Here is a 27,998-nt window from a genome sequence, read left to right on the forward strand (position 1 = left end):
AGAACATCACGCAGTATATACGGGTACGTGTGGACGTGAGATCCAGTCCTGCAGCTGCGCCAGAGTCAGTGCCCTTCGATGCTCTGGCCATGTATAAAGGGCTTCGTCAGCGCGGCCTAAAAGTCCGAGTAGTTCCAGGGTCCCCACCTAGAAATAGGCAGGGGTGCTATCTTCGGAACTTTTCGAAGGGCATATCCATTTTGTGTGTGTGTATTTGTTGTTCTACCAAAGTGGTACAGTGCCATAGGCAATCAGCAAATGACAAACAAACCAACATATTGTTCTGCACAAAGTTCTCACACACTGACAACATAAACTGAAGCCCAAACACAGTTGGAGAAATCAGTGTGATGTTATCAGCATAAGCTAAGCATCCAACTCGAAGCCTAGACAGCCTTGCACCAAATCTAAACTCTTACATTGACCAATAAATGAATTATGAAGACATTGAAGGGGATGGGAGACAAAAGTCTACCTTGTCTGACCCCATTTGGCACATTGAATAATTCTGAAACACTTCCTGTCCACTTCACTTTAAAGGTTGCATACAATATCAATCATATAACGATTTAACTACAGGCCCTGGTAGTCGTCTACGTAATAACTGAGACGTTATTCTGTGATGTGATACTTGGTCAAAAGCTTTAGACATATCCAAAGTACAGACATAAACTCTATCCGTTCCATTTGATAAATAATGATCAATTGTCTCTTGCAAGATGAACGAACACTCAGCACAGCCTACATGATTTTAAAACCAAATTGTGAGTTATCAGACTCCAGTAAATGACCAAATTTGACTAATATTAGTCTCTCATACAACTTTGAAACCACAGAGGATAGGGAAATGCCCCTGTAGTTGCCTGAATCAGATACACTGCCCGTTCTGTCCTTCATGATCAGAACTACAATTGACTCTTTGAATTGCTCTGGAATAAAGAAATTGCTCTGGAATAAAGGAATGTCTCAACATTCCTTGAAATAGGAAACTAAGATGAATCAATAAAATCCCTTCACCGTGTTTGATATGCTCTGCCACAGTTGCATCAGCACCAGCTGCCTTTCTATTTTGCAGCTGAGTTACAGCCTTTTTGAGTTCCCAAAGAGATACACTGATGTCCCTCATATTCCATTGTCTTCGACTTTCATGCTCTCTCAGTTCCTTCTCAAAATCCAGCTTCACACTTGTCTCACTTTCATTATGGCTGTTTACAATTGGACTGAAATGGTCTCTTCATAAATTGAGGATATCAGACTCTGTACATGCTTGACCAATTCTGGAAGTACAAGCACTAGCTTGTGACTGGTTACGTACACCCCGTTTTAGCACTCTCCAGCACTTTTCATGATTTCCATTTTCTATATTTTTTGCTAATCTCTTCCCAAATACTAGATCCTTTCTCTGTTGTCAACGTCTTAATGCCTTCGCAAAGCTTTTCCTGGTTCTTAACATCTCCAACTCCATCCCCTCTCTAGGTTTACCCAACAAACCTCCGTCTCAGAAATGCTTTACGTGCTTCTTGTCTTGGCCACCTCAAGTTCTACATCCCATCCCGGTTTCTCACACCAGGCCTTCTCTTCCATGGAATAAAGACACTTGCAACATCTTCTTTGCAGTAGTAATCTTGTTATAGTACAGTTGAATGTGTTCTTTGTGAGGACAGTTGTCAGTGTCATCATACAGTACAGATCCCACAGGCAATGGTAAGTCATCAAGCAATCAAGTTGGCATAAAAGAATACTGCACCAATTGACTTTCAGAGGCACAATTCCAGTCCAATGTCTGCCACTTGCACTCTTGATTCAAAGACATGCACTCTTGATTCAAAGACATGCACTCTTGATTCAAAGACATGCACTCATGTTCCTTCACAGTTCAGTATGCATACCTGAAATACATAGTTGAACTGGTACATGATCAGAGTTCCAAGTACTCTCACTAGCAATGCCAAAGTCATACTCTCCTGTCGCAAAATCCATGGTGATGAATGCATAGTCAATGTATGAGGAAACCTACTGTCTCCAGAACTCCAAGTATACTGACCACTCATCAGCTGAGTCTGCCTTGTGTAACTCATGATCTCTCATAAAAGCACACAGAGCTCTACTAAAACATCCTTGTTTCTCCTTATTCGAATCCACATTAAAGTCCCCAGCACAAATACAACTGTCAAACTCTACTGAAGCCATCACACCGTCCAAGTATCTCAATTGCTCTATAAAGTTATCCAGAGATCCACTATCCTCGTAATCTACTGGCATATACACTGTTAAACTAAAGGCATTTTCCTTGTTCCAAAAGACAACCCAACAGCAGCTAACCTTGAACTACCGGTATCCAACGGACTTGTCCATCTTTGCATTCTCTTGTGCCATAGTAATACAACACCACTGAATGGTCTTCCCATATGTAACAGGTGAGTTTCCATTAGAGGCACTGCACTATATATCACATCCATACCAAGACTTTGAAATTGTCCAAACTCACATAAAATAAGCCAATGCTCTTGCACAGCAAGAAAATCAGAACTTGCAAGGAACTGACTTATCTCTTCAACAGAAGATTTGAACCCTCTACAATTATAACTCTAGATCCGATAGTCTGCCTTTCATTGAGCTTGCCCCATCTCCATCATGGTGACCAGTTAACATCATTATATTGTGATACCTTTTCCCTTGGATTGGCTTCATAATCCAAGACCTGACCTTGGAGCCTTCTGGCCAAGAATTATTAGACAGCACTCTATCACGATCACACACAGGAATTTGAATCCTTGCACTAAGATAATTATATATCTTTGGTTCAGAATCCAGCAGTCCATCATCTGAACGCCACTGTCCTTCAAGAAGGAATCAATTTCAGGATTTATAATATCAACTGCCAAATTTCCTACATATAGGTTCCAATACTGCCCTGTCTTTCGCGTAACAACCCTAAGTGCACTGCACGTAGATTCCACCTCTTTCTTCCCATGGATAGTATTCACCTTATGTTTACGAAGATTTCCCACAAGAGACCAAGTTCCCTCAGCATTATTCTTAGCATCAGTTTCATGATCAGTTTCTTGATTTATGGAACTAAGCACTTTACTTGCCTCCTTGTTAGGTATCCCTAAGGACTTCAATTGACCCACTGGCACCTTGTAAATCTTCCCTTTCACGCATTTTTTCTGCAACTCCTGTAGAAACAACCTCATCAAAGCTGTGCTTCTCCATTTGAGATACATCCTGACGTTGCTGTATATCTTTCAGCTTGTCAACTTTACACGAAGTCTGAGTAAGGAGATCCTGCATTTTCGAGACCACGCCCTTTACCTCTCTCATCTCTGACATCATCTTACTGCCACAGTCAAGAACTTCACCCTCCTCTTTACTCAGATAACTGTAACCTATTGCTCCAACATCTATCGCCTCTTGAGGGACATGAGGGAGGGTATTCAGTGAGACCGCAGCATACGTTGGCAGAGAGCAGATCAGCCTCCACCAACAGAGCGACCATGTCATCAATCTCACCTCTTTTTCATTTCCACCAGTTGACTTGTGTTTCTTGTTCCTGATATAGTTCAGCTCAGCAATATCAGGCAGCTCTTCGAAAAGTTGTTCCTTGGCTTTCTCAATATTCTGACGTGTAAAACCATCGGCTACGATGCCAACTTACTTCCTGGAACATACTGTATCTTGTTTTGAAGGAAGCACAACACATCAGTCACAACCATCGCCATCATGTTCACCATACTATTATATACGGGATCACAATATCGCTTTGTGATTGGATCAACTATAAGCATAACACATTCCTGGTCATGCCAAACATAGCCAGCTAATAACATAGTCATAAATCGGAAGTCAGTTAATCCCTATACGTTTTGAGTACGCTACTTGCTAACTTACAGGGCTTTTACAAAATCCCATTTCTTATGGCTCAAAGCGGAAACTAATGGCACAGTTGTTGAATTCTAGAAATGTTACCTGACTATTTGTCTAATTCATGACTCTAGCTCTCAAGTGTAATCCAAGATATTTGAAGGCTCTGATGCGTCGTGCTAAAGTGGCTGAAGCATTTGATGACATTGAACTTGCTGTTAGAGGTCTGTATACAGAGTAGTAAATAGAAAGTTGTAAGGAGTAACAAATTGAGATATGTTCAGATCTTACAGCAGCATGCATGTTGGAAAGTTTCCAGAATGCTGAACTAACGGACAGAGCAGATTGCATGTTAAAGGAACTTGGACAAAGGAAGGCAAAGGAACTTTTCAGAGTAAGACAGAATAACTGCATTTGTATTTAATAATTGGAGTGATTAGGGTTTTTTGTTTGTTCAGAACAGGAAGAAAGAACTTCCATCTGTGATGTACATTGAGCAGTATCTCAACTCTTTCAGCAGCTATCAACTTGGTTGGTTTACTGGAATGAGTGTTTACTAACAAAATGTTTGCCTGACAACTATGGTATCAACATTTTGTGTTGCTACAGTTGATGCTGTTGTGAAGGATGGTGAGGTTAACACAAGTTCTTCAGAAACAGATGACTCATCAGCAGTTGAACAAGACCCAGGTTTACAGGACTATCAGAGGGTCATTTCAGCAATTAGAAGACGCAAGTATGACAGTGTGTTGGAGAAATGCACGGCTGCCATTGACAAGGGTCTGACGAAAGATCTACCCAGTGCACTTGTGATTCGTGGAACATTTAGTTTGCTGAAAATGGAAAATGAAGATGCAATAAGTGACTTTTCACAGGTTCTTAGTATGGGTGATGACAGAGTATCAACCAAGGTTAGGTTGGCCTGATGTCTTCTCAGACTTTGCTGAACATAGTCTGCCAATGAGTTCATGATGGTGGTTGCTGAGGGGAGGTGGGGGATATGTGTAATTACTCCAAAACGTATATGTCTGATAGGGCTAAGGCAATGCTGAAGAGCATTGGTTTATGGTAGTTTCCTGAGAGAGCAAACATCATAACATTGTTTTATTTTGCTCTAGTATTCTATTTCTGTTTATGCTGGCTTTAGGATTACTCAGAGTTATTGTATGATTCCATTTACTTTCTACACAAATAGGTTTAGTCATTTATGTCAATTAGTTTCTTTGGCTAGGACAGCTAACCAGCTACTGTTATTTATGCATGCTGCGAGCTCGTCATTCTGCTACTAGATGATGATGGTATTTCCATGGTACCAATAGATCTCTAGCCAAGAATAACATATATCATATATCTTTCATTCATTTACTCAGAGTAACCCAAGGTAGGCTATAGCTTTTGAACTGCATGCAGCACAAGTTACAAGTAGTATTCAACCTTTAAATCGTATTCTCAATAGTATGAACACAGTTATGACAGTAATTCTAGGGTTAGGGTTAGGGTTAGGGTTAGGGTTAGGTGGCCAAAGAATGTAAGCTTGACTAGCACAAACAAAAGTGAGCATTAGAAATTGTTCCATTACTTTAGGCAATTAATTTTATACTAGGAAATTGTTAGAGGAATAACTTGGTATTCCTGTAATAGTGGAAGTACTTGCTCATGACACAATTTAGTAGGTAGGTATGCAAATCAAGTAAAATAAATTGCACTGGTAGAATGCTAGAATTGCTGATATCATCAAATGCTAGAAATCAGAAGATTGTGCAGCTCAGTCTGTATTTGGGAAAGGACTATTGCTCAGTTGTGATCGACATTTGCATTGCCTTAACTGTTATAGCAACGTGTGTGTGTGTGTGTGTGTGTGTGTGTGTGTGTGTGAGAGAGAGAGAGAGAGACAGAGAGAGAGGGAGAGACAGAGAGAGAGAGACAGAGAGAGGGAGGGAGGAGGGAGGGAGGGAGGGAGGGAGGGAGGGAGGAGGAGGGAGGGAGGAGGAGGGAGGGAGGGAGGGAGGGAGGGAGGAGGAGGGAGGGAGGGAGGGAGGGAGGGAGAGAGAGAGAGGGGGGTGTTGTTGTTGAGGCAGCTGCTATCTGTTCACACAGGTCACAAGAGAATGGGCGTAACTGTAAATGTGCCTATAAGCAAGCTCTTGGTAGCAGTTATCCAGTCAGATCACAGATTTACTGACTCAACTAATTGCATCATGGGTAAAGCTTTAAATTTTTAGCGTAGTAATTTCCAATATCTGGGTTTAGTTGTTCAAAGAAAAATTGACAGCAGGTTTGAGGAAATAGTTGCCAAGGCTGCTAAAGCATTTAGTGTTTTGATAAAACCATTGTTCATGAATCAAGAAGTATCCATTAGGCCAAAAATGTGTGGTTTACAGGAGCTGTTGTACTGGGTATTCTTCTGTGTGGCTCAGAGAGATGGGTGCATAAACATTAATAGAACTAAATATTTAGGGGCTTTCCACAACCACTGTTTAGAGTATTTTTGACGTCAATAATGCCTGGTTCACAATACACCTCGCGTCACGTCGCGTCATCTCACATCAAAGGAGGCCGTTTCCTACGCGACGTGATGCCACGTGTTGGATAGGATTTTTTTCTATTCCAGCGCGTCCCGTCGGAAACGGCCTCTTTTGACGAGACACACATGACGTGACGGGAAGTGTATTGTGAACCAGGCTTAAGGCACGGCAATGTTTTAGTCATATTAACTAAGTTTATGCAAGTATGGCCAGAATTGAGTTAACTGAACCTCTTGAGTCGCTTATTGCTGCCCAGAATTTTGTTGAGCTCATGGTCCTAAATTATGATGATGAGACAGAATACAATGAGACCCACACCATTATTGATGAAAGTGGATGCTATATAGGTTCAAAATCAAAGCATTTGGAAGAGGTTTACAAACAAGTACTTATAGCGTTTTCTTCATTACTGCCAACATGCATAGATGATCTAGTAGTATTTGATGGTACGTACTCTTCCAAACTTTAGGGTCCAGGGTGGGTGGGTGTGGCATCTGTAGCTCAATTGCTAGAGTTCCATTTAAAGACTAAAAGCATCCGGGACCTTTGGGTACAAGTTCAAGCCCGGGATGAGCACAGGTGTAATTCCTTGGGCAAGGAACTCATACACAATTGCCTCTCTTGATTTAGGAGTCCATGACTGGAAATGGTAGCAGCTACTGGATGTAACTTGATCATCAGCTGTTGAGGTTCCCGTTGGGATATATGATGCCTAAAACCTCAGTTGTCGTTGCAAGCAGGTGTCTTGTGAGTACCTTGCCCGGCTCCAGGAAATTGCCAGCGCTCACTTAAATTCTCCTGAGTAATGCGCAGTAGCTCATGCAGTCACAGGGTTGGTGGCGTCACCTCAATGGGAGCTTCTGATGTTTACTGTTTGTCGTTTACTGTGGTGTGTGTGTGTGTGTGTGTGTGTGTGTGTGTGTGTGTGTGTGTGTGTGTGCGTGTGTACACGTTCGGGTGCTTACCATCAGGAAAATGAATTTAAAATTTAAGTTAATTGCAATTTGGAGCTTTTAGTAAGTGGCTTGATTCAAACCTAGCAATTTAATTAAGTAAAACTGAAATAAGTGATTGTTTTGGTTGAGTAACTGATTATCTGTACTTGTTATGTTTTGTACAGATGAGAATCCACACTCTGCTCAAAAGAAGTGGTGTCTACCAAACAGAAAATCAGGATTCCAAAGCAAAAGCTGATTTTGATCGTGCATTGGATCTTGACCCAGATGATTGTGATATATACCACTATCGTGGACAGGTACAGTAGACTACTTATTGACTATGCTCATATACTTTTGTAAATTCTAATCAGAGGAAGTTAGTATAATAATTTGCGTTGCAACATTTACTGTGTTCATGTAGGTACATGTTTCTGCAAACAACTTGCCAGCAGCCGTTGAAGACTTTACAAGAGCAATAGCCTTGAATAATGGGTTTGTTCATCCACACATACAGCTGGGATACGCACAGTACAAAACAGCTGTCCTACAGCAGTCTAAAGAATTACTATTAGTAGCAGAGATGACACTTGAAAACACAGTTAAACAGTTTCCCAAATGTGGAGAGGCCTACAGTGTTTATGGCCAGGTAAACATTGTGTGCAGTATACGTGTACTTACGTGTGCCAGTGTTGTTCTGATCAAATCGTATTATAATGGTTTGTTATCAACTCAGTAACAAACACTATGTGGCTTATGTTAGATGTTACTTGATCGGCAAGAAGTTAAGAAGGCTACAGAAATGTTTGAGAAAGCACTGGAATTATGTCCAGGAAATGGAACACCGTGGGTCCACAAGGGGTATGTAGCAGTTGGCTGTGATGCGAGTCGTTATGCATCTATCTTAGGAAATTTGCAATACAGCAATAGACAGACGTTATGTTACATCGTTAACCATCATAATCACAGTTCATGTGTGTGTAGCTTGATGTTGATCCAGTTTGGTGAAGATCTCAATGGTGGGACTGCAATGATTGAAAAAGCCTTAGAAGTTGATCCAAAGTGTGAGTTTGCTTACGAAACACTGGCTGCATTTGAAATTCAAAAGTTAGTGAATTGGACTCACTGTGTGATAAATGTAACACTGAGGTGGTAAGCTGATACTTTCTTGCAGAGGACATACCGAACGTGCTATTGAGTTGTTCGAGAAAGCTATGGCTCTTGTGCGTTCTGAGGCGGAATTGGCACAAGCTTATTCGTTATGTAATGCTGCCGTCATGCAGCAACAACTTACCAAAGAACTAGGAATAATACCAGCCATGCCTTGGGGTAATCCACCCATGTTTTCAACGATGTAAGAAGGACATAATGCTTCTCGCAAATTTCTAATTTTGTTGTGAAGCCTGTTTTGCCATTGAATTATACGACAAATTGAAATACTAGATCATCTTGTTGTTGTGCTGCATACTAATGTAATCATCATCTGAGTGTTAGGCTGTGCCTCCACTATTGCATAGACGTGTTTACAATCTTGAGCATATCTATCAGTTCAGCGTGCCTTCAAGCATTCAAACAATCTAAGGAGGTTATTCTAAACTGAGACATATACGCTACAGTATTATAGCTCTTAGCTTAGCGCATTATAAAATGTTTAGCACATGCATCATGAAAATGAAAGACTGAATGAATATGTTTCTTCGTATTTATCAAGGTACAGTGCTATGGTCTGAACAACATAGACAGTCACGGACTACATCACACAAGTAATATACAAGCAAATAAAACTACAATCATTTATTCAACTCTATATGTTAATGTGTCTTTCATAATAGTTACTTGCCTCATTGTATGTTTTCACATTGTATTTTATTGCATAGAAATAGAACAGTCTCGAGTACAACACATATAATACACATACATTTAATAGGTCACCAGATCGGCGGGAATTGGTAGCATATGACAAACATTTGACGACTCTGGCATTCTGTCAATCGACCCTAAACTTGTTCTGTTGTCTTCTTTTATTTTCTAGAGTGTGCAAAAAATAGTTAGAAAGCGATCTGTATGGGAGAACATGTCGGATCCCATTTGCAAGAAATTTCGTGCAACCGGGATCCTTTTTGTAGTATAGCGAGGAAACAACGCAGCGACTCTAGACTTGTTCTGTTGTCTTCTTTTCTTTTCTAGAGTCTGCAAAAAATAGTTGGAAAGCGATGTGTGACATCTTTTCGTGCATTTGGCACAGTGATTATAGGCATTATGCGAATGGCGACCTCCGCTTCGCCGTAAAGAGCGCGGCCGTACGACTGCTAAAGTAAGCGTAGAGACGCTGCATTGAGAGCGATGAAGAGGTCGAAGCGGTCGGTATCAGCAGGCGGCTCGGATCCTATCTGCAAGAAATCTTTCGGATCCCGTTTGCATGAAGGATCCAGAATAAAAGATGCACAGGCGTTGCCATTCCCAGCAGGGAGTTTATTACAGCATTACGAGTGTGACTTGGTGTTGGCATCTTCCCTTCTTCGCCTACTTCTAATCTTTGTCTTTGTGGATCCTCGTTAGACGAATTTGGTGATCATCCCAAGGGTGTGATCAAAAGACCAACTTGGTTATCAAACGACACGACGCCCTTTGTGACACACTATTTCACCCTCTTATTGTTGATGACTCCCGATTTCGACGGGAGCAGCGTTGTAACGGTTACATCTAACGGTAGACCTGCATGGTGACATTTTTCACCCGAATTTCCAGCATGACTTGCCAACTTACTTTAATGTTTCAGTGAGAAATTCTCTCCGGCCTTCATATATAATATGGGCACCGAATCGTGCTGGAGCAGCAGTAGAAGCTGGAGTTTTGGAGAAAAACAACCGTCATGAAGACATGGTGAAGGCTACTGGAAGTCTATTTGAACCACTCGTTGTTACGTTAGATAGCAAAACTCCATTCGAACGAAGTCGTTTGGATGGGATTTCAACATTTACGGCCGATCTAGAGCTGTTTGAAAGTTCGGAATGACTTGCTTCTATTGTATATTGTATAGTGTATAGTGTATATTGTATATTGTATATTGTATAGTGTATATTGTATATTGTATATTGTATAGTGTATATTGTATATTGTATATTGTATATTGTATAGTGTATATTGTATATTGTATATTGTATATTGTATATTGTATATTGTATATTGTATAGTGTATAGTGTATATTGTATATTGTATATTGTATATTGTATATTGTATATTGTATAGTGTATATTGTATATTGTATATTGTATATTGTATAGTGTATATTGTATATTGTATATTGTATATCGTACATTGTATATTGTAAAAAGTAGTGTCATTGCATTCTCAGCATCGGCAGTCGTAAGGCGCGAACTGAAACGGCGAATAAGTCATCAAAAGGCGCGAATACGGTCTGGTCAACAAGAATAGACAAACTAGCTTTGAATTTTCCTGACATCCACAAGCATCAAAAGTCATCGGTGACAGCAATGTCGTAATTTGATACGATTAACGTGTAACATTTTTCGTGTTTTCCGCGCTAAAGATGAAGCTAGGTCGCAAAATTCCTTTCGAACAAATGCGTCTGAATGGGATTCTGACAGTTACGATTGATACAGAGCAGTTTCAAAGTACGGAATACGGAAAGTAATTTCATTGCATTTCAAGCACCTCCGTTCCAGTCTTTGATCTTGTAAGTCACAGTGTTAGTGTTTTGAATATTTTTTCTACGACATCGAACAGTTTTCGGTACAAAATTGAGTGTGTATCCTTTTTCGCAGATCGTCTTCTTTGTACACGATCGCATATTTTTAATTTTGATTGTTTGACTGATTTTTCATTCCCTGCAACGAGGAGTTTGTTTTTTCCTGCTTTGGTGAACGCTTTTCGTACGGATCTGTGATAGAAGGTATCGTATTGTCTAAACAGGGTATCCAAAACGTCGACATACCTTTAGGTGATGTTGGAAAAGAAGTACTCACTCATCCTCGTTTTCAGCTAGAGTTCGGTTAAGTCGTTCTACCCCCACCGCTTTACCTTCACTGTAGGTTGGATACCCGTACGTATTATCTTCTCTTAACAAGCGATCCTTTGTTCTATTGTAGATCTCGAAATCGAAAGTGCTGAAATACCTCTTAGAACTACGCGAGCATGATAGAATCGGTGATGAGGCACTCGACTCGGTATTGCGTGTTCTGAGACCTCCCAACAAAGGCATGGATAGAGAAGGCGTCGTATAAACCCAAGCAGGAGAAGGAGATCAACGAGGAGTCATACGACAAACCTTGGTGTATGCTGGGTAGGAGGCCATCTCTCGAACCGCCAACCGACGAACCAAAACATAGAAATAAAAAGTTGATCTTTGTAGAGAATTAGGAGCGAAAATTTCTGTTTCTATTTTGCAACCTAGACACCCATGCTAGGTAGGGTATGTATATATGTTTTCTATTCATGTCTTCATGCATCTCGGGCGTCAAGCGGGGGTGTACATATATATACATATATATGTACACATACCCTAGACTCACGAACGAGAGACAAGGGGTGGAAAAGCAAAATAGATAGAATAAACTCAACATCTAGGATGCAGGAAAATACTATCGGATTACTAGCGCAGTCAAATATACGCCAGAAACTGGCGCACTTCCGGAACCGGTATTATATATATATATATATTTTTAGAGAGAGAAAACCATATATTTGTATATATATATATGCTTGGTTGTAAGGTCAAAGCTGCCCGACATTCTTCTTCCCTATGGCCAAGTGGGAACTGGCACCAAGTCTGGTATGGAGGCAGCAATCCACCTTTTGTCTAAGTTCATTGATGATCACGGTCAAGATCCAAGTCTTTGTTGCATAAAGATAGACATGTTCAATGCTTTCAACAACTGTTTTAGAGACTCGTTTCTGCTCCGTCTACGGAAAGAACTTCCTGAAATATATTCTTGGGCACTGTGGTGCTACTACTCTAAGGGAGAGCTTCGTTTTGGAAACCATCGCCTTCAATCATCAGGTGGAGTTCAACAAGGTGACCCTTTGGGGCCTCTTCTATTTTCACTTGTGGTTTTGGAATTGATGGATGACATAGGGTCAGCTGGAAAAGTTCCACTTCAACTTTGGTATCTTGATGATGGTACGTTCATTGGACCTCGACCTGCAATTGCTCAACTTTTCCATCTTCTGCAGTCTAGAGGTCCTTCCGTTGGCCTTCTTTTGAATCCCACCAAATGTGAAGTGTTCTGGCCTTCTGGAAATCAAAAATTTTCGGAATTTCCTTCTGAGGTTCAACGCGTTGTTGGGTCAGTGGGTGGTGTAGAGTTTCTTGGATCTCCAGTCTTTGGATCAGAAGAGTACTACTGTGGCCACATCGCTAAACGTGTAGACAAAGTCCTTCAATGTCAGGAGAAATTATTGGATATGGATGATCCCCAGATACAGCTGCTACTACTACGATCTTGTCTATCCTCTTGCAAGATCGATAATCTGCTGAGAACAGTTCCACCAAACAAAGGTATCCAGCAACTGGCCAAATTTGATTCAAACCTACGGGTATGTCTTGATGCCATCATTCGATGTTCCACCTCAGACATGTCTTGGTTGCAGGCTTCATTGCCTGTTCGTCAAGGGGGACTAGGCCTACGAGAGGCGGTGAGAATGTCCTCTTCTGCATTCATTGGCAACTGTAACTCCGTTCGGTCATTATGTTCTCGTCTTCTACCAACTGCGCCACTTCTGCAGGAGTCAGTGCCCAATAGTAACTATTCGTCGCCTGACTTTAGTGCTTTTCCTGGAGATTCTGCTGCTAAGGATCATATTCGAAGTCTTGTGCCTGACTCGCTTGACACCATTGATCTTACTGCCTGCGACATTCACTAGAAATTTTGTCTCACTCGTCGCTTTCAGATGAAGCGTGGTGTCAAGCATCCCTGCCAATCACTCTGAGAGGTCTGGAATTACGTGAAGCACAAAGTGTCTCTCCTCTTTCATTTATTGGTAGTTGTAATTCTAGCCGAGATCTAGTCAAACGCCTCCTTTCTACTTCTGCTACTAAAGAATCTTCGGTAGTTCTTTTGGATTGCGAGACGTTCCAAAGCAGCCTTTCTTCAGGAAGTTGGGAGTCTTACATCAGACACTAATATTGACTCGGTATCTCAACGTTCATTGCAAAAGCAAGTGGATACACGGAAGTTTGATTCATTGAAACAGTCTTCAACCATTCGTGACCAAGCTAGACTAAACACAATATCTGAACCACATGCAGGGGCATGGCTCACAGCCATACCCAACCCACATCTCGGGCTTGCTATGTCCAGGCATGAGTTCACTGTTGCTCTACGACTTCGGCTGGGTATTCCTCTTTTTCCGTCTCATCCAAACGCTGTACGCTGCCCATGTGGTCAATTGATTGACAAATTTGGTGATCATCTTCTCGGCTGTCGTAAGAACTCGTTGAGATCAAAACGACACGATGCTTTAAGGAACGCCATCTATAATGCACCGTCGATAGATGACAAAGGGACTTTACTAGAACAGAGATTTTCGTCACAGAATAACAATCGCCCTGGTGACGTTTGTTATTCTGTGACGTTTGGACGTCCTGCCTATTTTGACCTTACCATTCGTAAGACAGTCCAATTGAAATTTGTTGCCAACAGTGCAAATTCTGCCGCTTCAGCTGCAGCAGCAGGTGGACTTGAAAAAGATCTCAAGTACGAAGAAGCAGTCGCTGACAGTGGTGCATTGTTCTTCCCACTAGCAGTGGAAACGTATGGTTGTTGGACTCCTGCTAGTCTGGATACTATTAAAACTATTGCGTCTAAAGTAGTGACTGCGACTAGTATTCCTTTTACACAAGCGTATTCTAATTTAATGCAACAACTATCTGTTAATTTGTGGAAATTTAATGCTCGCATGATATAAAGTAGATTAATGTTAGATGCTGATGTAATTGCTTGGGATTTGCCGGTTTTGTCTGTTAGTAGTTTGTCATAAAATATAATATTATTCCTCTCCCTCTCCCTCTCCTCTCCCTCTCCCTCTCCCTCTCCCTCCCTCCCTCTCTCCCTCCCTCCCTCCCTCTCTCTGTCTCTGTCTCTGTCTCTGTCTCTGTCTCTGTCTCTGTCTCTGTCTCTGTCTCTGTCTCTGTCTCTGTCTCTCTCTCTCTCTCTCTCTCTCTCTCTCTCTCTCTCTCTATATATATATATATATATATATATATATATATATATATATTTACTACTTACAACCCTCAATTGTACAAAATTGGTTGAAGAGTTAACAGCCAAGAAAGCGAGAAAGGTGGCTGGCATGGTAACTCGAGCTCCGAAGACTGTCTAAAACCTACATTGGACACTTTTAAACAAAATTATTGCTTGTCTATCTACATTTCAATCGTCGTAATCAAGTCTAAAATTCAGTTCATACACTCTGTACAACAACGAACTACTGTATAAAGGAAATATTGGAGGAAATTTTATTTTGGCGAATTGATGGATTTTTCAACGACGGCCAATATATAATTCGCCATTAATTTGGCGTCCGGGATATGTTGAAGTCATCAAGCACGTGGATCAGCAAGATGTCTGTTGTGCCTACGCATTGGAGACCATGCAGTAATTACTTAGGGAAATGTGAACCACGAACACCGCTGTCAATCACAAACACATCAAGACCACACATGTGGTAAGACATCTAGCAGCTAGCAAACAAAATATGCTTTGTCCGTCAATTTGTTAGCAAACCGCCAAAGTAAATTCCCGCCAATGTTTCATCTTATACGGTATTTCTCGCCCGTCGTGGCCGTAGGGTGTGAGGCTGTCGCCGTCTTCCGAAGTTCTCTCAAAATGACGGGAATTCTTGCCAATCAAACCCGCCTCCAGTTGCGCGCAAATTTCAATGGAATGACGCGTTGGATCTCCACCATATCTAAACTGCCCATTCCTGACATCGGACGGTGAGCACGGAGCGTGTCCTCTAGTGCTAGCGACGTCGAAAAAGGCAATATACTTTTCGTATCCGGGTCCTAGACATTGGACTGCATTTGCGACAACCATGAATCCAAATCTCGTGAAGATGCACTTCGTACAGCGTGAAACAGGTCGATCAGACTAACGAGTTCAAAATAACGACCGGTGCACACCGTAAACATCGATAACGGAAAGCAAACAGTGCGCTATAAAGCAAGCACGCGTGTCAAGCTATACGAACTGCTGAGCTCTAAGAACGGGACACTCGGTTACATTTTCATTGATTTCAACGGGACCAATCAGCCCGGGTGAAGAACGGGATCTCATCAGACCCTACCCAACGACTACGCGGGAATAATGCTGAGAGAGTTAATTAAAAGGTCTAACAAATGACTATTACAAATATAGTGAAACTTAGTTTGCTGCATACAGACTTGTGAAAACACGGGCAAGACTCAGACAAAGTACTAATTAACTAACAATAGCTAGCATAAACCCTTACAGTGAAACAGTAGAAGCAAGACACATCTACTTTAAAAATTCTGTCACAATCATTTCTTGCAGTTCATAGCAACCGTGAGGGGTACTTTTATTTTCTGCTTGTATTGCAACTTTGTCAGTTCTGCAGGAGACTGCTCATTCTCTTTCTGCAAAAAAAGAATACGTACATTAAGAACACAAATCATACTGTAAACATGTTTCATTTCATTTCTGCTGCTTATTGCTACTGAATGCTACACATTTGATTACCTCAAAAGACCAATCATCACTTGCTGATAACATTGGTTGTTTCACTTTATCTAGAATCTGACAAGCATAGTTGAAATTGTCACAATTAGATGCCATCTACATACATAACCTCAATAAACAAGCAACCAGTCCAATAAAAGATAGCTATTGTTACCTCAATATCACTTTCCATGTCATCACTTTCAAGATCTTCTAAAAGTTGCTCATTGATAGTGAATTTCTGCAGTAGCTTATCATGAGATTCAGTTAGTGTAAGATGACTAGGATAATGAAAAAATTTTCTCCTTGGAGTCTTCCCTGACAACAAATGAGTGAACTGTCAATATCCATGGCAAATAGTATAATTGCAAAGTAAAAATATAATGAACAAGATAAACAGCTCTTAGTGCATCAACTGATAAAATCCATGTCGTTCTCACCATACAGAACTGGCACAAAGTGGTGACTATTGTTCATCTCATTTATCAAAAATTAGATATGTGAGTTCAAAGTAAAATAACCCTAAACCCAACCAGAATGTCTGTTTGTACGTATGGATGGAATGATTCTAGCAAAGTAAATTTCTATTCTAATTACGTTAATCCAAATAATGTGTCCAAGAAAATCATTTAGCTGTTCAAACTAATGAATTTGCTTGGATTGGCAAAAATGCCAAGCATTGCAGCCATTCAACAAGCTCCTATGTGCAGGTGCTATATGAGTTCTAGGGTTCTAGCCAGGTTTACGGCATCAGCGTGCAAATGATTTGTACCCGCTGTATGAACAATCAGGGCTGGCAAACCCACGTGACATGATACAATGTACATTAAATATGTTAAATTATTATTGTATATCTATACTGTGGCCTATGGCTGCCATTGCTGCTACAACAAGTGGGGAGTTATGGTAAGATGTAAATATAATAGCTAGCGTTCATGGGTTATGATATCAGAGTGGCATCACTCGAGAAATTGCTGAACGTCTTAACACGTCTTTGACCTACCGTTTAGATGCCAGATAACATGGCAACAGCGAGACACTACACGACCGCTTGTCTACAGTGAGCGTGACTTAACGCTTTGTTCACGACTTACCTGGTGCTCAAAGCATTTTATGTGTAGAACATACATGAGTTAGCCTGAACCTGCTCAATTCCAAATCATTTATTCAGCAGATACGTCACAACTACTAATTAATTATAATTAATAATCTCTGTTGGCATAGAATAACTTGGCTGGTTTTAAGATGATCTTTTAAAAAAAAGAATTAGTTGTTTGCATATCAATGTTTTGTAAGGAACAAGTATGTTTATATACCGTAGACTGGAAAATTTTGGCGACAGTTTTAATTTGGTGATTGGCAAGTAAGTAGTCAAAATTAGAATTTGTCAAATTTGTCAGATGTTTTGTTGCTCATGCGCATATCCGTTGCTGAAAAATTGGCACTGCACAGGTACTTTAAGAAATAGAATGTCCTTTGCTTCTGACGCCCTCAATGTGTGAACCATCTTCCTTGTCCCAAATGGGAAGTAGAACCAGCCATGGCGTAAGTTGCGTTCAGTCACAGAGCTCCGGATCCTCTGACAAGTCACGTGCACATGTGAACTACGAGTACACACCAGAGATAAAGAGCCAGAATCGAGAGGCACGCTGCAGAAAACGGGCCCACCAGAGCTGCATTTTGCCAAATTAATATTAACCAACATTTAAAGACATTTTGGACCATTTCACCAAATATTAACAGCGCCAAAATTTCCAGGTCTATGGTAGAAATGCCACACATCGTCAATCAATTATGATGATTCCCATTTAGTCATCAGGCTTTGTAATAAGATCTGTTAGATAAAGCACACAACACCGAAACAATACTCCCCTAGCACAGTAAATAGCACACCTGCTGAGGCCATAATTAGCACTTCCTGTGTAAGTGTAAAAGGTCAAAGTGAACAGTAAGTAGTGCAAACTGTGTTTCCTATCTTTGCTGCAGTGTGAACACAGCCACTGATTCCACCTGGAATGTTTGTTCAAATCCAAAGCGTGGCGGGCATCTGAGTTTGAAGATCCAGTAAAGCGTAGCGGCCCGCCACACCTTAGTATGCCTGGCTAGAACCCTGAAACTGTCTGTTATGTAGTCCGGCTGTTCAACACTCGCTCATACCATCCCACTACTACTGCCATATACAAAAATTGCAACAAAATGGTCAATGAAGCTCACAGATATTTGGTGTAGTAGCAATGCCAAATGCAACCTGCTGCACTAAACTACTAGCATGATAGTCTATACATATAACTGACAAAACTCTTGTCCTGTTCATTATGAATTTTGATAGCCCACCAAAGACCATTTAAACACCTTTACCCCACTGGAATGCGGTGGGATAATGATGGCAGCAGAACAAACCTATACAAAGCAATTCCCCAAACCATTTCTCGCTGAAAGGATGTAAGCGGAAAGGCTCTGGCTACGCAAGACTAGCTGCAGACAGTAAATTCTGTTGTTTACTTCCAACAAGATCTGGCAATTGCAAACATGAATTACACTGTTCTGGCAAAAACTCTTTCACAAACATTTTATGGATCTGATTGGCTGCTCAGTCATTGTTTCTGGTTGCCATGTACAACATTAAAAATACTGATCGATTATTGGGCCCTACACAGGAGGCATGCCACATTCTTGCAGTGTGACAGACAAAGTCAGCCAGCCAGCCAGCCACCCACAGTCACAAGATTCATTCAAAATAAAGTCCAATGATGGGGATAACATTTTGCTTGACATCGAACATATGGCCCATCAAAACAGACATTGATCAGACACCAGCAACCTCAGACCGAACATAAAACAACTCTTATTGATTAATTAATTAATAACCAGCAATACAAGTCCTGAAATTGTCTGGGGCCACAAATATGCAATAAAAGAGTGGTTGCACAAGAGACAGCACAGCACACACTGACACAGCATTTGAAAGGTGAATTAGCTCTACCCTAAAAGCCTTTGACTTAGTGTAATTAATGTAAAGTAGAGACTAACTGAATGCTAAAAACCTAGTAATAAAACCAGGAAGAAAACACTGTCAATCTAAGACTGCTTCAGTGCAAGTCAAGCACTGAAGCAGTGCCTACCTATGAGCCACTTCCATTCATCTAAAAACCAGTCGTCCCAATCATTCAAGCTTAGTCTCTCATCATCATTCTCCCCGTCCTTAAATTTGCCCTTCTCTTCTCTTCTTCCAAAGGTTCTCTTTTTGCGGTTTGGTTGGAACGTCTCTTCTTTCTTGGTTGCTGCTTTCCCGTCATAATGTGCAACAGTCCAACCACCACAATTCTACTGCAAGATCTGAAGAAAAGTGCAAAAAATCAGCGGAACCCTCTGCATTTATTTCCAGGAGGTCTGATAGTGTGGACTGGTTGATATGTGTTCTCTTATCTGTCTTGATCAATTTCAATTGTGAAAACGGACGCTCTACTTTTGCTGTTGTGAAAGGTAGGCTGAAAAGCAACTGTGAGACAAGGAGTACACTCTGCCACCTTTGGGCATCAGGTGCTGACTACATTGTACCAAACTCTCTTACAGCTCTGTCTTCCCACATCTAGATAAATTTGTGCATACTGCACCACCTCCTCCATACCTTCATCAATTAATGACAAATCTGTCCCTTTGATTCCAAACGACTTGGAAATATTCAACAATTTTGCAAGTGCTACATTGATGCTTGTGGTGATCTTGGTCATTGTCACTGGTATTGTCGTCAGTCACTTCTGTCGTGAATTTGCCAAGTTTCAGTGTCAGAGAACATAAGTACTGAATGAGGAAAGTCTATGTATGACCACTCTAATCTGTCACGTATTGCAGAATTAAGTATTTTCAGGACCTCAAGAGCCTGCTTCATACATGACCGGGCAATGGTGTCAGGAAATTTTTTCAACTCCATGCCTTGGCAGATCTTTAGACCTTCTCAGTGATTTGTATCTTATCTTTTGGCTAATTGCCTTGGTGATTGGCCACTACAATGGATCTGTTGACTTAGCTTCAGCCAAAACAAATGTGCCTTAAGCAACATCCTGACCACCTTGGCAACATCCACATGGTCTTCTTGCAACGTTCAAAAATCAAAATCAACGTTCAAAAATCAAACTAGTCTATTTAATCCACCTTACAACCATTCTCATCACATGCTAATGCACTGTTGTCCAGTCTAACCTCAGAAATTCCACAATAAGTTAGTAAATAGGGCAAACACTATACTCTTAGAAGCACATAAGTAACTAAACCAGTATTAAAGCAATAAAATTAAGTAAATATGCATGAATATTCTTGTTATTTAAAATTTTCACCTGTTGGGAGCACAGTTTCCATTTGCTCATCAAGTTGTTCTACTACACTGTTGCCAATAAAGTCCACAGTTTTCTGAACTTCGTCTCTTGTGGCATCTAGCTTGGTTTGGCATTCTGTCAATTTTTTATTCCAACCATCACCTTGAATTGTCATGTCTGATTCAAAACCCTTCAGTGAATCGTGAAGGTGCGCACATAGTGACTCTGAATGAAATTGAAGTTCCTGCCAAGTAACATAAAACATTCGCAAAATGGACAACTACTGTGAACTCCTAAAAATTATCTAAAACTTACGTGAGTTGCAGCTGTTCTTTGGTTCATAAACTCTGATAGTGTCATCTCCTGGTCTTTGTTTGACTCAGTCACATGAGTGGCACATTCAGCAGCACACTACAAAAATATATTAATTTATAAAGGTGTGAGAAAGGGGTTGAACACATTGACTAACAGATGAAACTGAAGACATCCGATAGCTATTCGATACCTCTTGAAAGCATGCAAAGACATCATCACATTGACTGGCACATTAATTAATATACATGTAGGCAATAACAATGAGCGTTTGTGCTGCATCAAATTGGCTGTCCGTTGGTCCGGCCGTCCCTTGGTCCTGCCATCCACATCAATATTACTGTAACCCTAGTGCATGCTTGCATCGGGTTAAATATAGCTTTCAGAATAAATACACTCCTGGTAGCAGAAGGTACAATACACACAAATCATACACAAAGCTAAGAGCAGGAATATACTGTTATGTTTGTAAGACACCAACAGCAGCCAAACGTCTGGAATCTCTCAACTTCCTCAACTCATGTTAATGAACTAACACAGACTAAATAAACTATGGGCACATTTGACTTGCAGTTCGGGAACTGTTAAAAGTCGCATTCAATTTAGTTCTGAACTGTTCAAACTGATTCTGAAAGTTCAGGCCAAGGAGCCGGAACTGCTAGAACTGACAGTCAAAACTGAGACACCTCTTTCTGCAAAAGTCCCAGAAGAGTGATGGTACACTATTTGCAGACAGCAATAATGATAGTTTCGTGCGCTTTATCACTCCGTTTCAAAATGATTGGAATGTCAACAAGAGGTGCTGTTAGGTGAAGTTGCTCTGGTAGTCAATGTATCAGTAGCTGATGAAACCGTAGTAGGCTTTGACATTGCTTCGGTTAGCAGTTCTGGTTCACAAAGCAGATTTCTTGTCCAATTTAATTCTGGTTCTGTCAGTTCCAACAATTGCGATATACCCTCAGTTGAGTTCTAGAACTGCAAATTGAACGTGCCCTAAACTACAGGAATGGTTCTATTACCTGTTGGATTCTCTTAAGTTCAACATCAATGCGCTCAGAACTAGCAGTAAGTTTATCTTTAGTTTCTTCATACATTGTTGACATCTAAATACAACAACAAAAACAGTAAAAATCACTCTAATCAACATTGTGTTCTCTCCAAGTACCATACAATCGTTATTCTGCAATCATGATATTTCTGCGAATTCTACGAAGAAATCACAGAGCGCACAACTAAAATCTGCCAATATTTAGGCTTATCCCCGGAGTCACTGTTCCAACACATGTAAATGTGTGTAACAATAACTGTCTTCCTAGTTGGAATGCAAAAATTTAATTCACAGTAATTAAAATTTTACCTAAATTCTCAAATTGCAGTAATTTAAAACCGCAGATATAACCAATTCTGTAAAGCTTACACAGATTAGGTGTTATGCGCAAAGAAACTCTTCAAACTAAAATGAAACCAACAAAAATGCAATCAGAATAAAAAAGGAAAATGGTATTTTCAGCTGTAATTGCAACAAAGTTCCAAGTTTTGTTTGTTCAACAGCTGTGTCACAACCGCAATGTTCATGGGAGCTGGTATCACTAACTTTACGCAACTAAATACCGCATAAGATAAAACATTGGCAGAATTTTAGTTTGGTGGTTTGCTAAGAAATCGAAGAAAAAAAGCATATTGCCAGATTAATTTGGTGGTTGGACATCATTGTTAGATATTGCTATTACTAGATGTACGATATTGATTCCCTACCCACTAGTTCCAAGTGCTCTCGTCATAGAGGAGTTTAAGATTGACAGCATGCATTCGAGGCCATCGCATTTCCACAGCATAACAATAGCTTCACAGCCTTGTTCTCATGTTTAAACCTCCATGCTAGACAGGGTATACGTACAACAGACGGCAAGCAAGGGATACCATCATGTGGCCTCATCCGCGTGACGTACTGCCACATCGCCATTAGATGCCTGAGCCACGTGGGTGATGACATCAACATATCCCAGTGACCAAATTAATGACGGATTTTATATTGGTGCTCACTGAAAATTCTGCCAATCTGCCAAATAAATTCCCTGCCAATACTTCATCTTATACAGTAGAACGTAGTGTAATTCCACAACAGCTAAAGTCCATTTAAAGAATATATAGAACCTATGGCTAAATTTTCCAGAACTCAAGAAGTACAGCACTTATATACAGTAGTCGATTAGCATATCATTTGACAGGAAGTGATTAGATGGAGGCAAATCTCTGATCAGAGCTACTCCATCCATCCTGCTTACTCTGATAGTTATGCTTCTTGCAAGTGGCACACACTAGCTTTGCCTAAGTAGTTGCAACAACAATACCATTAAAAACAAGGCTCATGTATTTTATAGTCATTGCTATGATTCTTTCATCTCTTAAAATCTTTTTGCTATCTAAAGCGTTTCTTGCACTTACTAAAATCACCTTTTTACCATTAGTTCTGCAAGGCCATTTGATAGTCCATAATCGAATTAAAACATGGAACAAATACTGACATAAATGGTCGGCAGTGCTTGAAAACGTCATTGCTGTTTAAAATTAGCTGCTAGTATTGTAGCACTCGTCACTGTTAGTGCTTGCAGCAGACACAGTTCTCAGACACAGCAGTAGAACAACTCTATCTTAATACTATAACATTTAGCTCTACTCAAGGCAGACTAAATAATCTAGCAAGTGTACTGGTATATATAGACAACAGTCATGATGTCTTACTAACGTGCTTTAACGCAGTGCTAACGTAACCATACAGTACTTTTCCTAACCCCTTCAAACATGCGTCGTCAACTGTTGCGCATATTCTGCCCCTAAAGAGGCGTGGCCAAAGTAGGTGATGTGTTAGTAATGATTTCAACAGTAAATGTAATTTTAATGTATGCATAATAATATCAACCAAACAATTAACTTGTAGACAGGTTTCATTAAGCAATATTCAAAATAAGGTCTATACTAGTAATAACAGTTTGTGACTGTCCAAGTAAGTAAATACTTTCTACTATAATCTATATCAAACAAGAAGTGGGTAAGATTTACGAAAAGTTTTAGTTTATTGACCAATCTTGGTCAAACAAACTTTTAACTGCTAACAGTCTGCAATTATGTTTATCATGTTATGTGGCAGTGAGTGCCTATAACAATTCGCAACCAGGGAGCTGTCCAAGTAACCTTCTATATAGCTTTCTGCTCTTCCCACTTGCAAAATGCAGGCTCAAAATTAAACTGATAAATAGGTGGCCTACTTCTTCTAGTGAGATGGGCATTAAGCTGTCAATTTTCTCTTCAGACAAACGGTTCTGTAGTTTTGTCATAACGTGATTCTGACAAGAGAATCTTCTTTCACAGCCAACATTTCTTACTGGTATGACCAGTCCTGCAGCCAGAAGAAGTACATGCACTCCATCTGTTTTGTGTGCCCATTACTGTATGATTATCTAGCTATCTCATGCAGATATGCGGAAACAAAGTGCTTGGAAGTTTGAAGTTGAAGGGAAAGCAGCCTACACATTCACGTGTGCCAGCTCGTGCTACTTAAAAGTTCACTCGTTGCACAGACTCAAAAAATTAACACGCTACACTCCGTATGTCAACAGTTACTTAAGCAAGTGATATACGCAAAGTCAGTTCAGCAGTACGTAAAGAGAACACGCCTGCTAGTAACCTACAGACTACAGCCTATTCCCCATAAGGAAGTGAGTTATGAGATAGAGGTCACACCAGCAGGTAGTGTGCTCAATAGAGCTGCTCAGGTTGCACCATTTAACCTACAATTAGTAAATGGTTCCAGTTGCTGGTGGGTGTACGTCTTACAAGATAATTGGATAATAACCATAGCTCCACCCCTGGCTACTCCTACCTTTGTAGTCTCGCGTAGCCAAACCCCTTTCCACCGAATCATACTTCCGTGCGAAATGGGGTCTGGTGAACAGCCTTTGATGTCGCTGTGTGCCGCGTAGCCAGAAATCGGCTATCTAAAGACTGGATTTGGTTTCTTAAATGCTTCACTAAAGACCAAACTGGTATGCGTGCAGTGCAATCCTATCTCAATAGCTTCTCTTGTTTTGTAGAGAACAACTCGAAGACTACAGCTCAAGTCATTGCTGTTTGTAAAATCTGCATTGTACAGCAGCAATTAAATGCGGTTGCGGGAACGTTGACGTCGGCAGGCTTGATGTCGTACGTCTAGCTTTGTGCACTAGTGTCACAACGGCGACTGAATGCAAACGCACTGAATGGATGCAAATGTACTGGATGTTGTTTGCTGTTTCGTCGTCTAAGCGACCGCGGACAGTCCAGAGTGAGCGATATCTGGTCCTGGAATTGAAGGGCTTGGAGCTGCATGACATCATTAAAACGAGATGAGTCGTCTTTCTGTGTTTGGGTACGACTACAGCTAGAGTAGTTGCTGTTTGTGAAATCTGCATGCCTACAGCAACAATTAATAAACGCGGCCATGGGAATGATGATGTCGACAGGCTTCCATCGCGCATCTCCTAGGCAATCTGTTATGATCAACGTCGTAGGTAGCGTTGTGCTCTTGTGTCACATTAACAATGCAACAGTCCTTGTGATTGTAAAATAATAATGTCCTATGTTAGAAATTGTGCCCTATGTGTAAATAATGCCCCATGTTTCAAAAATATGAAATATAATGCCACTTAGTGCCCCTTGGGGCATTAATTGTGGAAATGCAGTAATCAGAACTGTAAGTACAATGGCATCAGATTGACTTATACTATAAATAAAACAAAGCATATACAACACTTTCAGCTTCTCTACATGTTACTGGTTGCCTACAGTCTTTTTGAAAACTTTTGTTTAATTTAAACTGTGTACAATATCAGTGCTATAGTGCTATGGTCTTATGTTACATTCATAAAACAGAATTGCTACAGCACAACACTGCTAGTTGAAGTGCGTATCATTTCTCCACAGTTTGCAAATTGCTGATCCATAGTCACTAAATTGTTGCTGATACTCATTGCAACACTCTTCAAAATTCAAAACACATAAAACCAACACGTCAAATTATAAACATTTACTACAAGTACAAAATTCCATTTTATGTAAACAAGCCCTGCAAACATCACAGTGCAATTTTATTGATCAATGTCAAGAACTCATCTGTTGAAAGGGCTTTCAAAACAGAAAACATAATGTCACACTGTGATATCGGTGACACATCATCACAGAGCCATAATTACATTAAACAGCTACAACAACCCATCAAGTTTGTCAAATTTGTAATATTTGTATACAACACTCATTCACAGGGTGCATTCACATTCAACCTAGGTTAAGGACAATTATTCGGTAAACACTATGAGAAGTGCTAATTAGATTTCTTTCAACCTAGGTTGCCTATATCAAGAGTTCACACCAGTGTCTCTGCAAGCAACGAAATAGATACGGGACCAAACTATGCATCCTGGATATTTCCACTATGGCTGATTGGTGGGACGACTCTAACCACTACGAGACCCACATTCTTCTAAAATTGTTGAAGAGCAGCCGTCTTTTGCACCATCAGAGCATCATGCAAAAGCAGGAAACAGTTGTGCAGAATCAGGAGACAAATAAAGAGGCCTGTTTGGTTTTGAAGAGACAAGTGCTCTTGTTGCAATATGGAGCAACGAGAAAAGATAACGGCTTCTGAAATCTTCTCACCGGAAGAAACATATCTGGAATAAAACCGCGGAGATAATGAAAGAAAGGAACTTTGATACAACAGGCGGAAAATGCAAACAGAAGATTTTAAATCTTCAGAAAGAGTTTAGATCTATATGAGATAAAATAAAGAGAAGTGGCGAGGGTAACATCAAAGATGATTTTCAGTGGTTTGACATATTTCAAGAGATCATGGGGTCAATTCCTACAGTTGATCCAGTTCTGATTAAAGATACATCTATTAACAAATCGCCCAGTAGAAATTCGTTGCCTGGCACTAGTTCTAGGACATCAAAAGAGTCATTTTTGTCTTCTGAAGGCAGGGACACAACACCAACATCTCCAGTGGCAAGTACTCTGTCTACCGAATCATCCATGTCGAATGAAAGATTAGACAGAAAACAAGCATGTTCTCAACATTAACTTCAAGAAAGAAAAAGAAAGTCAAATGTACCGAATCTGAGATGTTATTGGTGATCAGCCTAATAGGTCAGGCTGCAACAGACATAAAGGAATTCTTGCAGAAGCAAGATGAACTTACAAGGAGGCAGCTGGAACGTGAAGAGAAAATGGACACTGTTCAACAAAAAATAATGTTGGCTATAGTTAAAATGTTAGACAAAAATGACAATGATGATATTTAACTGCTAGTGATTGGAGACAAGTGACATTTTATTGTTCTTTCTTTTCATTCAGTGACATTACCAAAGAGTCAGTTGCTAATGATATACTAGCATTAGCATAAACTAATTCTGCAATAACTATTCTTGACACCCACACATCTTGGTGTAGTATCAACTAACTAAAATGTCACTGCTGAAGATACTGAGATAGTGCATTACAAACTGCTTTTGCTTCTGTTGTAGCATGACTTCTGTCTTGTGATCTTCCTGCACTTGTACGTAAAGTTGCAGCTTCATTTCATCATCAAACATCATGTCATCTATATTGGCTTTGCAATAATTATGCAATGTGCAGCATGCACAGATTACAGTGCACACACTTGCCACTGTAGCTTGCTGTTCATGTTTAAGTATTCTCCAAAGCTGCTTCAGAACACCAAAAAAGCCCTTTCTACAACAACTCTTGCTTTACTGAGACAATAGTTAAATGTCAATTGCTGCTTTCTGGATACAGTTTCATGATCCATGTATAAAGGGAATAAGCAGGATCCCCTAACAGCAGCACAGAAACATTGACTCCATTTTTTGTTCTTTCTTTTCCTCCAGGAAAAGCGGTTCTCGTAGCTAAAGGCAGCTTAAAGTATCCTGCTGTTCGATAATACTCTAGCATCATGAACTTGGCCAGAATACCCAACAAAGATATCAGTAAAGTTAAGAAAACAGTCTATCACAGTTTACAGAACAATGGAGTGAAACCCCTTTCTGTTTTAATAGCCATCAGGATCTTCTGTGAAAGCTTGGTATGTGGCTCCCATCAATAGCTCGTCCTACCTGAGGTACACCAGTCTGATATTGAAATGTCTCAGTTATCCTTGCAAGTTTGTCTTCTTGAGGCAGTATCACATATTTAGGCATAAGATATTCTTTTATACTTGTGCAAACCTCATTGATAATTTCACAGGCCGTTGACTTGCCAACACCAAACAAGTTTGAAATCGTTTGCAAGCACTCACCACCAGAAAGTTTATAGAG

The 27,998-nt window shown here is 40.3% G+C and overlaps 3 protein-coding genes across 3 annotated transcripts; 2 read left to right on the forward strand and 1 right to left on the reverse strand.

Moving 5' to 3' along the window:
* The first annotated feature begins 2,161 nt into the window (after positions 1-2,161).
* Positions 2,162-9,537, forward strand: LOC134177150 (mitochondrial import receptor subunit TOM70-like). The gene is made up of 9 exons (XM_062643893.1): positions 2,162-4,088; positions 4,149-4,258; positions 4,323-4,395; positions 4,474-4,775; positions 7,510-7,644; positions 7,749-7,973; positions 8,088-8,185; positions 8,309-8,431; positions 8,499-9,537. The coding sequence occupies exons 1-9, from the start codon at positions 3,989-3,991 to the stop codon at positions 8,680-8,682; spliced, it is 1,350 nt and encodes a 449-aa protein (XP_062499877.1). The 5' UTR covers positions 2,162-3,988; the 3' UTR covers positions 8,683-9,537.
* A 2,582-nt stretch (positions 9,538-12,119) lies between these two features.
* On the forward strand, positions 12,120-13,208 carry LOC134177034 (uncharacterized). Its single transcript, XM_062643735.1, has one exon. It carries the CDS (start codon positions 12,120-12,122, stop codon positions 13,206-13,208), a length of 1,089 nt encoding a protein of 362 aa, XP_062499719.1.
* Positions 13,209-15,645: 2,437 nt separating this feature from the next.
* Positions 15,646-21,749, reverse strand: LOC134177359 (uncharacterized). Its single transcript, XM_062644132.1, has 6 exons — positions 21,672-21,749; positions 20,656-20,751; positions 20,362-20,584; positions 16,203-16,345; positions 16,049-16,144; positions 15,646-15,945 (listed from the first exon to the last, which is right to left on the reverse strand). The coding sequence occupies exons 1-6, from the start codon at positions 21,744-21,746 to the stop codon at positions 15,850-15,852; spliced, it is 729 nt and encodes a 242-aa protein (XP_062500116.1). The 5' UTR covers positions 21,747-21,749; the 3' UTR covers positions 15,646-15,849.
* Between the last annotated feature and the right edge of the window lie 6,249 nt (positions 21,750-27,998).

This window comes from Corticium candelabrum, chromosome 3 (genome assembly GCF_963422355.1).
Source record: "Corticium candelabrum chromosome 3, ooCorCand1.1, whole genome shotgun sequence".
Classification (NCBI taxonomy): Eukaryota; Metazoa; Porifera; class Homoscleromorpha; order Homosclerophorida; family Plakinidae; genus Corticium; species Corticium candelabrum.

Excerpts from the sequence above, each read along its gene's own strand:
- LOC134177150 (XM_062643893.1), top strand. The coding sequence starts at position 3,989 with ATGACTCTAGCTCTCAAGTGTAATCCAAGATATTTGAAGGCTCTGATG. Across the intron at positions 7,974-8,087 it reads CCTACAGTGTTTATGGCCAG|ATGTTACTTGATCGGCAAGA; the intron begins GTAAACATTGTG and ends GGCTTATGTTAG. Across the intron at positions 8,432-8,498 it reads GCTGCATTTGAAATTCAAAA|AGGACATACCGAACGTGCTA; the intron begins GTTAGTGAATTG and ends ACTTTCTTGCAG.
- LOC134177034 (XM_062643735.1), top strand. The coding sequence starts at position 12,120 with ATGGAGGCAGCAATCCACCTTTTGTCTAAGTTCATTGATGATCACGGT.
- LOC134177359 (XM_062644132.1), bottom strand. The coding sequence starts at position 21,746 with ATGTATGAAGAAACTAAAGATAAACTTACTGCTAGTTCTGAGCGCATT. Across the intron at positions 20,585-20,655 it reads AAAGAACAGCTGCAACTCAC|GAACTTCAATTTCATTCAGA; the intron begins GTAAGTTTTAGA and ends GTTACTTGGCAG. Across the intron at positions 16,346-20,361 it reads GGAAACTGTGCTCCCAACAG|GGAAGACTCCAAGGAGAAAA; the intron begins GTGAAAATTTTA and ends ATTTGTTGTCAG.